Raw genomic sequence first — 13,970 nt, 5'->3', positions numbered from 1 at the left:
AGATTGTGGGGCAGCAATGTTTTATTTTCAGAGCAAAGCAGATTTTACTGCATTCTCTCCTTCGTATGAAATCGAGAATATTATGCAGACGCGGCCATTGTGTGTTATGGTATAGAATTGTGCTGCTGTATAATTTCTTACAGCCGCACATGTCTGTAAGGCTTCTGCTTTTATCAGCGTTACCTAACTTGTTTGTTTCCCCTAAATGCTCTCAGCATGACCTGAATGAAAAGCAGTGCTGTGCTCTGCTGTGTGTAGGGCCAGCATTCTACCTTTATCTCAAACAAACACAGTGCTTCAGATATTTTTTGTCCCGTTTCTTCATCAGCACTTTTAGTTTTGTTTGAACAGTTGTTCACCTTCTTGAAGGCTGCTGGGGTCTCCAAATTGTGCTTCCCGTCCTTTTCTCTCTTAAGGTTCAGCGCTTGTATACGTATGCTTTACGTTTTATTTATAAGCTCCTGTAAAAGTTGAGTCCTTGGTGTTACATCTTGTTGGGAGTTTGAGCGCGCAGGATGTTGGAAAATATTCCATCAGATAGCACACCTGGAGGGGAATTTTGGTTTTAATGAGCTGTGATGATCCTTGGAGGGTAAATGAGGCGACAGGGCGGATGCGGGAGCCCCTTTGATGTGCCGGCCGTGTTCTGTGTTCTGGGACTTGGCGGGGATTCCCTGTGTCTCATTGACAGGCACGCTTTCAGCACCTGTCTCGGTCTGCGTACTGTACTCGTCGGACAGGGGGGCTGACATTGGTGTCAGGTAAGGTTGCATTCAGCCTTTTGTGTCATTGGCACAGTGCCTTTGGTAGGGCGTCCTGACTGCTGCCTCCGAGTGGAAGGCTCAACCTGGTCAGTTCATCCGCCAGCTTCTGGGTAATTCATCACAGAAACGAAGGAAGCCCCTGCCCCTGAGGTTTGAAGGTCGCCCCTCTCGCTTGGAAACCTTACATCATACAAGAGTCATTTTTGTCAGTGACAGATCAGTGTGCAGAAATGCGCTGTCAACTTGGCACACATCTCCACGACTGATGGGATCTGTACCAGAGGGGTGTCATGCACAGCACCTTGAATATCTAATGCAGAGGTCTTTCAAACATGGCTTTCATGTTCTGGTGCTGCCAAAACCCCAAACACTGAGAGCCTGCCTGGGCTTTTGCATGCTGTGCTCGTTGTGTCGCTGCCATAGCAGTTCTGCTCAGTCACAACCCTGTATAACCATTGCTATGTGGTGGTAGCTGCAGGTTATTGTGAAAATGTACTCTTACAAATACAGATATCCTTGCACATTTTTATTTCTGAATACTGTGCAAAATAATTGTCACAGTAACGCATGGGCATGGGGGATGTGAATTGAATGGAAAAGGCACTTGAGGATTTGTTTACACATCCACCTCCTCGGGATGCAAGAAATATGCTTCAGATCTCTTCCATTATCTGCTTTCTGAGCACAAGTGGATGAGCCTGGGTTTGAATGCTGTGGGTTTGATGTATGAATGGACTCTCAGAGGACCGTTATCACTGTTAACAGCCTTCCTGCATCTCTGCAGTGTGGCATGCAATGTATCTTTTAAAGTAAACCAGCCCCAAGCAAGCCCTCATGAAGTCATGGAATGCGATGCAGTACTGAAACAGTGTGTTGAATAAAGAAGCTACAGCAAGAGTCAGACATGATGGAGGCACCGAGAACAAGGGGAGTGTTTGTGACGAAGGCTCCACCTACCCATGCGCACACACAGAGTCGCAGACTCATGCACTGACACTCTCACGCATGCATACCAGCGCTGTCACACAGACGGATCACAGAGCGCGGTGATGTCTGTTCCCTCCTCCTTCCTTGTTAAATAAAACTGTCACTTTCCTCTGAGCCATTTTGAGGGTCAGGCTTTGTGAATGGCTGAGATTTGTAATCATGTTCGTTCTGACTGCATTCTAATTGCAGGCTCTTGTAGCATCTTATCTTCAATGTGGGAAGATGTTGCATTTTAGCAGTGTTCTGTGGGAAAGGCCACATAATTACCGAAATACAGATTCTGCTGAACACCACAGGCGTGTTGCGAAAAGCTTGCTGTCCCTGTCTGTCCAGAAAAGTGATGACTGATAGGGTGTTGTGCATCTGCAGGAGCAGGGAACTGCAAGTACAGTACCCCCAAAAGAATGTGGACTTCAACTTGGCAGGAAGGCTTGAAACTCCGTGACTGGTATTGAGAAGAGGAAATGCAGTTCTGTAACAGGTTGAATAGTTGAGCTTCTTGCCCACTTACACTGTTTTTAGTGTCTATAAATTGCGATCAGTGTCTTCAAAGCTCATCTCAAACCAAGCTAGAGATCGGTTTCTCTTCCTTTGCTCAGACTATGGCTGTGCAATATGATGATATGCATCGTGTGACGGTCATATCGCACAGCCCTCGCTCAAAACCAAGGCCTATTATTTTTAAAATTCCAAATCGGTTCTGAGTGCATTCATACACTGACTGCTAATCATCTTTGTATATCAGGTTCAAATTTCATAGTCGGCCACAGCAGGAAATGGTGACAAGAAATAAATTGAGCAATAATGCTTTTCAGTTTTACACTCATGCAGATGGTTGCTCTGATACCACCTCCTATCATTAAACAAAATAAGTGATGTTTACATCCAATAGCATCTATGCTGAGTGCACTGGAATATCTGGCGGAAGAAATGTACATTTTGAAAGTGACACTGAAGCACTAAGGCCTGCCTACCTTAGGTAAACTTGTGTCATTAGTGACTGCACTGACCCTCTGAGTAGACTGAATCTTGATCTTTAATTACTTTTAAACGTGGAGCCGTTTCTGTCCTGCCGCTTTATCACCACAGATGTTGCCGTGAATTGCACGTGCAGTTGATTTGCATTCTTTATCAGAACACAAGCTAAAAATATTTAGTACATGTTAAGTTGCACTGTTTTGATATGGGAGAGGTTAATTTAACTGACAAGCGCAACAGTGCGCCCGTTGTGAACAGATTTATCATGTAAGACCTCTGCGGGGAGGACGGGTGACCCGGGGCTAGAGTCCACTGGGGCAGAATGTTCAGAGTGGCAGGTGTGTGGGAGGCCATACTGAATGCACACAGCACAGTCCTTCATAGCCAGTCCTTTAACACCTCACACTTGAAATATAACTGGAAATATAATGTATGCTGAAGTGCTGGGGTATGTTGGTGTTCTTGTGGCAATTTTTCCGTCTTTCCTACGGTACCAAAAACAAAGTGAAACTAAGCACATATCTTTACAAGACATGAAAAGGGGGCTTCACATGTGAAATGCATTTTCAGGGAGTTTCCGACGGCAACGCCCACAAGCCTCCCAGACCTTGGACCCTCTCCAGGGTCTGAGCCTCCCACTGGGGCTGCTCTGCAGTTCTATCTCCTCACTTTCATCAGGGCGCGTGTGTTGCAGGGGACTGCCGTGCGCAGATTAGTGCGAAACCGTGACTCTCACCGTTGTCATGACACTTCTCTCGTCCTTGATTTCTAATGATCTCCACTGTACTGTGTTTGAACTCCTTTCATACGAACCGGTTTAGTAGCTCTGTTAGATTTCCTCAGGTGATGTCACGCAACAATCCCCATCTTGAATCATCTTTGGCAGTTATAGTGTAGGAATGCATGTCAGAGTCACGGACATTTATCAAGTATAGCGCGTTTATGATTGCAGTATTTTCACCTTCTAAAAAAATTGTAAAATGCTTCTTGGTATTGTCTTTGTTACATCTGAAAGTAGTACCTCTTCGTCACGTGGTTTACCTTTGCAGCCTAATGCAGGCGATTAAGTGTAAGCGTCTGTATTCATCCGCGGATGGTCTGTACTTGTCTGCACCTGTGGAATTCTGCAGGAGAAACGTGTCAGTAAGGGAGGGGAATTAAATGTGTGTGCAAATCCCCTACAAGAACAGCCAGTGTCGTTCAGAGCATTTAGTCCTTTGCTCATGTTCAATCAGCAAAATGTGCTCAGTGTTTTTCCCTTTAAACATTGTTCTGTGTATTCCTTTTCATTACATTACGTTATTGGCATTTAACAGATTCTCTTATCCAGAGAGACTTACCTAGGTTTCATTTTTTTATTATTATTATTATTAATGTTACCCGTTTATACAGCTGGATATTTTCTGATGTAATTCTGGGTTAAGCGTCTTGCCCAAGGGTACGACAGCAGTATACTGGCAGGGAATCGAACCGGCAGCCTTTTGGTTTCGAGTCCTGCCCCTTACCACTCTGGCACACCCATATTTGGAGGCATATTCTGGCATACCCTTCCAAATATTTTTTGTTACCGTCTGAGTTTCTGTTGAGTAGACTGAACACATTCTGTTGTCTGAGGTGGCGATTGATGGAAAACATCTGATTAGGTGAGTGCATTTACTGCTGCAGTCTGCTTCTGATTCCCATCAGACAAGCAGTGGCTTAAGCAGGACGTCCATTTGGCATGGTGAGGGGATCATAGGCCTCAGGTAGGTAGGTATCTAATGTGACACAATGGGCCATACCATATCATGACACGACAGTAGTAACGTACAGATGCAAATTTCTCCATTGAGGAACGAGTCAAAAAGGGAGTGAGGCAGTGCTGTGTTACACTGGCTGTGTCCCCCAGTGGCGTGATGCCTGTGTGGAACAGCGTGCTCCGTGAGGTGCAGTCCTGCGTCGTGCTGCAGGGGTGTGATGGTACCCAGCACAGGCCTCGGTGCTGTACTGGGAAAAGAGCTGTGGCACTTTGTGTTCACATTAGTCCTCAAGGACCTGAAAGAACATGCATGGGTGAAAATGAACCGGTCAGATTAGAATGTCTGAGAAACCCAGGCTGGGGAAAAACAGCGTTGCAGTTTAGTCCACCTGAGTAAAATGTGCCACTCCTTCAGCCAAAGAGCCCAACTCCTGCTCCTCCAGCAGTTATCCTCATTTTTTTTTTTGACTGAATACTGAGGATTATCAAATCTACTTATAAAAACCATTGCCAGGAATGAATTTAAAGAATCTTTTCATGTGACAAAAGCGAGTAGAATGGACTTAAAGAAACTAAAAGTTCAGGTTAGAACATGCACTGTGTGTGGGGGGAACTTGCAGACAGCTGGAAGCCCTGGCAGGGATTATCCGTTGGTCTTGTGATCTGTGCCTTTCTCTGCACCCAGTGGAACCCGGCTCTCTACAATAAAAACCAAAACCAAAAGTCCTGGAGACCAGACTTGGCACCATTTCTGTGAAGAGAGTCGCTTTGTGAATGGAAGGCTGGGTTGAGCTTAGTGATCGGAGTGGAGCAGAAGAGCGTGTCTCCTCTTTGTAAACAGACTCAGGAAGGGAAGAGGGAAAACTCCTAGCCCTTTTCCACTGCTGGACGTTTACCAAGATGTGCCCTGCTGGAATCTGGCTGGGCCCTGCTGATTAGGCCTGCTTGGTTTCTCACTGCAGTACCTGCGCCGGAAGGCATTACGCTAGTTTTAAGAGAAAGACAGGTACGCGGCCTCATTGGCGTCTAAGCCCCAGGGAAAAAATGTACGTTTGTAGGGTCCTCAAGCTTCTGTGTCACAGCTTGCATATCTGCTGGGATAGCTACCGGCAGCTGTGTTTTGTATGAAGAACACTGAATCATCTTGCAGTTTTCTGTTTTCATCTTCCTTCCTTTGAGGCAGGCTGCTGCTCCATGTTTACCCCAGAGTGCACTGGCACCACCCCTGGCTGCCCAGTAACCTGGACAGCACCAAACGGTTTGTGAGGAAAGAGTTGGGAACATTTGGTTATTGCTCTGCTGGATGAAACTAAGAGGGAAAACCAGGCGTAGTCTGGGCCAGCAATCCCTGGAAAAAGGGCATCAGAGGCTTTCCCCTGCCAGGAGAGGAGGTGATTACTGTCAGCTCAGCAGTCAGGGAGAGAGCAGGCCGAAATAATAAGCAAATGAGCAGAAAAGGGTTTGGTTACAGTGTCAGTGGTGCATGTGCCTGCGCTGCTCCAACGGCAGCACGCTGACTGGCTCCCTGTGTGAAGCAGCATGGGTATGATGGTGAGTCAGGTGTTGAGCGCTGGAGTGTCTTTCAGCATACGCCCACTGCTCTCCCTGTCCTTGGCCAACCCCTGCCAGCGCCGGAGCTTCCAGTTAAATAACAGGCCCGGCTCTAAATATGAGATTCCGCTTAACCCCTACACACGCTTGTCTTACCAGCAGAGCGTAAACGCACATCATTTTTTTTTTGTGTGTGTTTCCTGGAGGGCACTTTGCTCAATTTTGGTCCGCCTCATTAAAAGTCGGATATACCAAACAGTAAACAACATTTATCTGGACTTGCATTCCTTTTGTAATTACTCATTATTCCTTTATTCAAGTGCATGTTTGGAATTTGTTGTTGGCTTGTGGCACATGACTTGCTTTGAGACAGACTACAAGCCTACTGTTCTCCTCTGTGAGACGGTTCAGGTGTGGGCTTCCCCTGGCCGTGAGACTGTGAATGTAGAAGGATGCACAGAGAAATTATCTGACAAACCAAAAAACCCAGCAGTCCAGCTGCAGGAATCCTACCAAAGCATACCTTTCTTGATAACATTAGTTGTAGTAGTAGTGTTAGTGGTAGTAGTATTAGTGATAGTAGTAGCACTGAATAGAAAACAAGTGATTCTTCTAACATACTGTTTTGTAAGAGGAAGTTAGAGACAAACTTTTTCAGGTTAGCGTGATTGGTACTATGCACTATAAAAAGACTGGGCTATACACATTTTATTCGAATCAATAATTCATTGCTTAGTGATGCTGGGGACCATAGCAACCGTTGAGATCCATCGCTGTGGTATTACGGGGAAGGATGAAGCCTGATATGTGAAATGAATGTGTTATCATATAAGGTTCAGGTTGGGAGAGGTTGCACTGTGGCTAGCTGTGTGTAGAGGATGAAACAGAGAAGAGCTGAACAATTTATCACTGTGAGAAAGACTGTTGGCTTTAAGTGGAAACTGCTGCAGTTCATTCTTTATGTGCTGTTTTTCCTTGAAAAAAATGAGTGTGCTCGATTATCTATATGCCCACCCTATTGATATCCACAGCCTGCGCAGGCAGCATAACGGAGAATATTAAATAGGCTGTCATTTTAATTGGGTTCATATAACACTGAAACCTATGGCAAGTCAAAAATATGAAAGCAGATTGCAGTATGAAGCCAAGAGCATCTTAACTGAGTTTATCTTTAACAAGGTATGGATGTAAGTAACCCTTTCACTGATGAGTCCTAATACAGGCCTACATACAGCCTCAATAAGCACTAAATGACATCTTCATAAACATTTATAAGTGCCGGCTGACAAAGACTTTCAGGTATACAATGTCATCAACCATGTCATAAATTATATTACCATGACATAAGATTAATAAGATTAAAAATAATATTGCCATGGTAACGTCACTATCAGTCGTTCACTTGTCACACTGTAGACCATTAGATTTATAAAGTACGCTCAGCAGAGCTCCCACAGTCACAGTTTTAATTTAAATTTTGGTAGCATCTTGTATCCTTGTCAGTATTATTTTTGTGATGAATTAAATATGCCTTTGCCACTCTAAATGAAAACATAGAAAAAATAAATTCACTTAATGTTTCAGCTCCAGTCATTATTCATATGCCCTCACTCACTGCTAAATCATGCAGCTCCTCATTCCTGCAAAATGCTTCCATGTCACAGTTACAACTTGTCTGCTTTCTATAATGGCCTACAGTGAAATCCATCAAAGCGAATTGGCAATTAAGTGCTGCTTCACTGTATTGTCTGACCTGAAGATGAAGCCAGATTGGGTAGACCTGTGTTGTGTGTAAGGGAGTCTTCAGAAAATAAGTGGAGGAGGTGAGCAAACTGCTACTCTGATGGTGAATGGTGCACGGTGGCCAGTGGATTGTTCCACTTCTGGGGGGGCTATAGGTGAGAGAGGTAACCCCCACTGCGGAGCCTGTCAGGATGAATGGACAGACATCTAGTTGCATAGGGTGAGATGCAAACAGCAGTGGGTTGGTGTGGAGTGGCTTAGCCATCACTGTTTCAGTTCTAGTGGCGCAAGGCATAGCTTGGTAGGGACTAGAAGACCAGCTGGGCAACAGAGGGCTGGATGGGTTGAAGAGGGTGGGTAGTGGTGGCAGTGAGGCCAGCCAGGAGCGAGCTACAGTCCTTCAGACAGGACGGAACAAGGCCTGGAGCAGTGGCTGCATGGAACGGGTGGTGAGAAATGGGTGGATTCTTCAAATGTTTGACATGGTGTTGCGTGTGATATGTTCCAATGCGCATTGTCAGTGACTGATAATTGTGGCAGTGTGCCTGTTAAAACCATGGGAGGGACTAGTTTCAGCTGTTTGCACATAGGCAGCGTAGGCAGCATAGGCAGAGCCCCCCTCCCCCACCTTCCAAACTTATTAGCCAGTATCAAATGCAGGCAGGTGCCCTAAACATACTCTGTGTGGCCAGGCTTGTTATTTCCGCCCAGTGTGCTCAGTCGTACAGAGGATCCAGGCCTTATGACTGGAGTTAGAGCTGTTTATTAAAACAGGACTAACCTGAAATATTATGAAATTTGTGCATTTCTGAAACCATGTCAGGAAGTTTAAAATTGACCTTGGTTAAGACGTAGTGTTCTGGGTGTCTGAGAGGAAAAAGTTACATGGTCATGGTGGTCGACATTGTCAGGGGAATTTTGTGCACAGTGCTTATCACAACACGGTGATACATGAGAACAGCTAACTAAAGGGTCCCAAGGGGTATCCCATATTTTTAATAAATTCATAAACACAGCTGTAACTACAGGTTGCACATAGGGCTACCAGTTTTCTGCATGACTTGGAGTTCCTGGCTGTTGCTGTTGGCAGCCTGGCCTTGATGTGTGTCTCAAAAGGTGCTACTGATAGGTCTGCCCAAGCAGCCTAGAACAAGAGCGCTTAAGAGAGCTTGGCGCTTCAGGCTAAATGAATTAGGCAGCCTCGTGGTCTTGCGGTTTTTATATAATAATGATATCATGGTGCAAACGAATGCTCAGCATGCTTAGCCCATTGTTTGGGCAGCTGCTGGGACCATTGTCGGTTAATTAGAGAGTTACAGACGGGTTTAAAGACTTTGAAGATGTAGACGGTACTTTGTTACACGCTACTGCATGATATTTGAAGATTCTGACAACAGTTTTACTGTTCTTGCATCTAAAGGAGAACAGATAAGCCCAGATCTCCCATTGCCTGCTGAGGGCTTAGACAGTGTGCGTTGCAGGGCACCCATAGAGCCTGGCCTGACAGGCTTCATTCACAGCCATGTTTCCACTTGCCCCTCACACCCACACAGGGTATGCTCATACCTGGAGCTCACCATGGAAATTTACACCCCATAATGCTTATTTTCGCAGTTTAGAAATGTCAGGTATTCACTGATTTGAATTTTAAGTCAAGTAAAATCATCACCCATAAGCCGAGAGTTCAGCTGCAAAATTGACCAAACAGCCAGCTTTGAATGTTGTTTTAAATCATTTAAACCATTCTTCAGCCCTATTATTTTTCATCAAAAGCACATTATCTGTGAGTTTAACTGAATTTAATTTTTAAATGGGAATACTGTAGGAAAAAATTAAACTCGAAATGCAAAAAAGCCCATTGAAAATATGGCTTTATTTTGAAAAATGCTGTTGCGTTGTTGATGCTTAGCTGAACATCTTGATGGTTATCATTATCATCACTGCCATAATGACAGATATTGTAATTGGCATTCACCTAGCTAATGTCCTGGTATTTATATTGACTAAGGAATGCCTTAATTGTTTGAAGGAACAGTAGCTTGTTGTGGGTTGTGGGTTGCCTTGCAGGTTACAATGGTATGACACATTTTCATACCTTGATAAGCATGTCCTCACACTCGCCTAGCTCGACCACCTGGTTAGCGAACATGGTTTGGAGGTTTGCTTACTAGTGCATTCGCCAGGTTTCCACTGACCCCCTTAGCTGAATGTGAGCCGTTATGGTGGATTGTTTCTTTATTTGCTCTCCCCTCCTGCTCAAGTGCTTGTAAGCCAGAACACTTTCAGTGTGTAAATTTATTGTTACCATTTACCTCTTTTATGTTTCCATATATTAATGAGAACCCACGATCCCCAGGATAAAGTATTTGTAATTCCTGGCATCCAAGCTCAGTAAAGTCCAAATCGATCCCAAGAGCTGCTTTCCAAGGGTCCTAATTGAGGATCAGCGTTTTCTATTTGGTCACAAAGTGGGAGGGTGCGGGTTTCAAGAAATGTTGCCAAAACATCTCAAGCTTGCAGAATTCTAGCAATTTCTTAGCCTATAGCTAGCAACTACCAAAATTAAAATGGCTGTGGAATTGGAATTGTGTGAAATTGTATACATGTTCCACAGAGTTACCACAGAGTTAGTAGTGCTGTTCTACATCTATGTAGGTAGTTGGATTGTGGTCAGCAGACAGAATCCTTTCTCTTTGAAGTAAAAATGCTTCAGAATGGTGAACCCAATTTTCTGTTCGTTGCCCTTATTTCCATTCTGCTGGGGAGCCTGCAGTGCTGCAGCATTTTCAGTACTGTGCTGCTGATAAAGTAAACTCATCACGTTTGCAAAAACAAAGTGGGCTTCCATATGTTTGAGTGAATTTTGTGTGAAGTGGTAAAATCAAGTTTTTATTGTGTATATGTAACTGACTACTCATTAACATTTGCAATGGGTCAACTAAATATTTAAGTGTTATTAACTCCCCTTGTTTGTCTGTCTTGATGTAACCAGCCGTGAGTCCATTGGCTGAATTTGTGGATTTAAGTTAAGTAAATTAAAACCCGTCAGAACCTAAGGAGAATCACCCATCATCTGTGTTACGCATGTGCTGTAATTGATATAGTTTTGATTCAAGGAATCACAGTAAGCTAAAATGGCGCCGTACTATGGCGACTCACTACGAGCTGCTCTTGCCAGTAAATATTAAAAACGAATATAGTCAGCTTCCCTCTTGAACACATGCCTTGCTTGTTTTTTTGATCTGTAATATTGCCAAGGACACCTTCGTGTGGACCGCTTTAATGTGCAGCCCAGGTATTGGTTCTGCGGCTGGTCTGCACACTGTCAATGCTTGACAGAATCTCCACCAAGTCCCTCAGCACCGCAACATATAATATACAGCCTTGTGTCGTTTACAGCTTAACAGAGAAGTCAGGCTGGAAAGACTCAACCAGAAATAGAACTGGGAAGCTTCAGCTGCTCTCCCGTTTTCTTTGTTTCCAAAAAGCCCGTATTCCACCAAGCGTTTTTTTTTATTTTTAATTATCACTTTGTGAAGTGTTAATAGCCTAAGTCTTTTCCACTCCGTTACTGCCTGAGAGGACTAACGTAGACATATTATGCAGTGGGTGTTCCTGCTTATGTAAACCTTCAGTAAAAATAGTTTCACTGGCTGTATGTACTATTCGTATCATGTCTCAGTCCCTTTCGATCTTGCCTTGGCGCGCGGTGGTTTGTTCCACAGGTCCTGGCACCTGGCAGCGCCGTGTCACCATGCTCAGAATCCTCTGCCCGTCCCGCCGGGGAAGGGGAAAAAAGCGCTCGTTACAAATGAGTTTCTTCACACCATGTGGAGGAGAACTTGCACTTCTGACAGCGCAGCCAAGCTTGCGCGCTTCACAGATGTCCGGTTTAAAATCGCGTTGTGAGACGTGTGCGGTTACGTCTGTCAGAACTCTTGTCGCTGGGCAGACAGCGACAGGCAGGAAGGTGCCGTTTGAAGATTTCTCTGGAGTGGTAACGTTGCCTTCGCAGGGCGAGGTGTGCAGGGCCCAGCCACACACTGTGCTCACATCACTCAGTGTCTGTTGCCCTCCGAACACAGAGCTGCAGGGGCTGTGCTTTTGATACTGCCCTTGAATCGCTAATAAAGGTGTTGGCCGCTGATAAACTCCGGTATAGGGGTGGCAGTGAGCCCTGAGCTTGGCCTGGTGTTTTCAAAGGCTCGTGGAAGTTTCTGCTCATGTTGCCACATGTTACGGCCGAGCAACGGTGGCCGTACCGCAGCTTCATCTGATTTCCAGTGAGGTGAAATGGACAGGCAAGAGCACGGGCGGTCTGCTTCTGTTAAAGCTGAACACATGGCCTGCATCAAAGCGTTTGATGTGTTGGTGTGCTTTCAGGCTACTGCAAATATTCAGTACCATTTTCACAATGGAAAAAACTTGTCTGGGTCTGTCTGTGTGTTTGTTTGCACCCGTGTGTGTGTGTGTGTGTCTGCGTTTGTTTGTGCGTGCGCATGCACATGCATGTTTGCATGTGTCTGTGTGTCTGCGTGCATGTGCGTGTGTGTGTGTGCGTATATGTGTGCGTTTCGGCAGCTGCAGGTAAATTATGGCTGGGCTGCTCTGTGCACTGCAGTGTTCGCAGGACGCGGATGCCTGCGCACTGGAATGGTTTGCTCGGTAACCATGGGGACCAGAGAATTTCCAGAGGAAAAAAAAAAAGAGGTCGATTTCTCTCGGCTCTTTGCACAGTGTTCCAAGAGCCATCCGGTTAGAAGTCAAAAGCTCTACATGATCGAATGGGAGTAATTTTATTCTGGCAGCACGTGGAGTTTTGAATGAAAGGCTAAGCTCTCTCTGCTGAATGACCGCTGGCCGTGGGGGAGGGTGCCAGTGAGTGGCGGCATGACGTGCTTGCCGGAGCTGGGAGGACTGTGACTGCCGTGGGTAAAGCCAGGCTTATGGAGGTAGGGCCACCACGGGAGACGCAGTCTGTTAGTCAGACCGGTGCGCTTGTTTCCTGGAAAGCGGGGAAAACGCCTGTGTTGGCGCACAGAGTGCAGCTTCACCACTTCAGGATGTGATGGTGGAGAACAGACTGTCACCAGGTCAGGATGTGACGGCGAAGAACAGACTGTCACCAGATCAGGATGTGACAGCACAGAGCAGATTCTCACTAGGTTGGGGTATGACAGCGAAGGAGACTGTCACTATGTCGGGATGTGATGGCGAAGAACAGGCTGTCACTTGGTCAGGGTATGACAGGGAAGAGCAGACTTTTTCAGCTGGAGTTCTGGACTCGGGATCCTCACACTTTGTTTACTGAAATGTCAGCCAAAAAATGTCATTCAGAGCTGCAGAATCCTTCTGTCTGCTATGTTTTGTGCAAATGCTGTGTGCTGAAGGGTTATTTAGACTGATGTCTGTTTGCTAGGTGGCAAAAGTGTCTCGACTTTGTGAAAGGATTAAGTTTATGGAACGGTGAGCTCATTATTCCTCCTAAAGGCCAGTTTTGGAACCTGTGCTTCATAGATTTACTCTAAAGTTTACAGCAAAAGTCCTGTGTAGTCTTCAGCTTTCAGTGAAATACACAGAAGTTTATGAAGGATTGCATTTTTTTATTATAGGATATTGATTTGTGGCCCAGTGACTAGATATGAGGTATGAGAAATGATTTATGGATGAAATCTGACTATTTTAGGGATCCTCTACATTGAGTAGTTTGTGTTAATTTTTTTTTTCCAGTATCATTGATAAGTGATCTGTTTTTGTAAAATAAGGCTGGCAGATCAAGACACTGCTGTAGATTTGTAAAATGCATATGTTATGTAGGTGTGCAGCTTCTATGATGTGTGTGCTTGTGTCTTAGGCTGGCTGCTCTCTCTGCTTAGCTCTTTGTAACAGTACGTTTTCCTCTCGTTGCAGTTCTATCTCCAGGACACCAAGAGCAGCAATGGCACCTTCATCAACAGCCAGCGCCTGAGCCGGGGGTCTGAGGAGAGCCCCCCCTGCGAGGTGCTCTCCGGTGACATCATCCAGTTCGGGGTGGATGTGACTGAGAACACCCGCAAAGGTACCAATCCCAGAGCACGCTGTAGGCCTCTTGGTATTCAGCATGGCTAAGTCAGTGTTACTAATCTTTATCTGCAAAGAAGCCTGTAGAGTGTGACAAAGCTCTTAATGTAGGATACCCCCAAATGAATTAGCTGTTGGTTTTTTTTTTT

General features: G+C 45.2%; 1 protein-coding gene across 8 annotated transcripts in view; it reads left to right on the top strand.

The window, feature by feature from the left end:
• Positions 1 to 13,970, top strand: part of slmapa (sarcolemma associated protein a) — a 59,684-nt gene that overhangs the window by 9,801 nt on the left and 35,913 nt on the right. For all 8 annotated transcript variants that reach the window (XM_036532289.1, XM_036532293.1, XM_036532288.1 and 5 more), the window contains exon 2: positions 13,672 to 13,819. In XM_036532289.1, the coding sequence (XP_036388182.1) occupies positions 13,672 to 13,819 (148 nt within the window). The remainder of the gene's footprint in view (positions 1 to 13,671; positions 13,820 to 13,970) is intronic.

This window comes from Megalops cyprinoides, chromosome 6, assembly GCF_013368585.1.
Source record: "Megalops cyprinoides isolate fMegCyp1 chromosome 6, fMegCyp1.pri, whole genome shotgun sequence".
Classification (NCBI taxonomy): Eukaryota; Metazoa; Chordata; class Actinopteri; order Elopiformes; family Megalopidae; genus Megalops; species Megalops cyprinoides.
The sequence above is the reverse complement of the archived record's forward strand: the minus strand, read 5'-3'. Positions and strand labels throughout refer to the sequence as shown.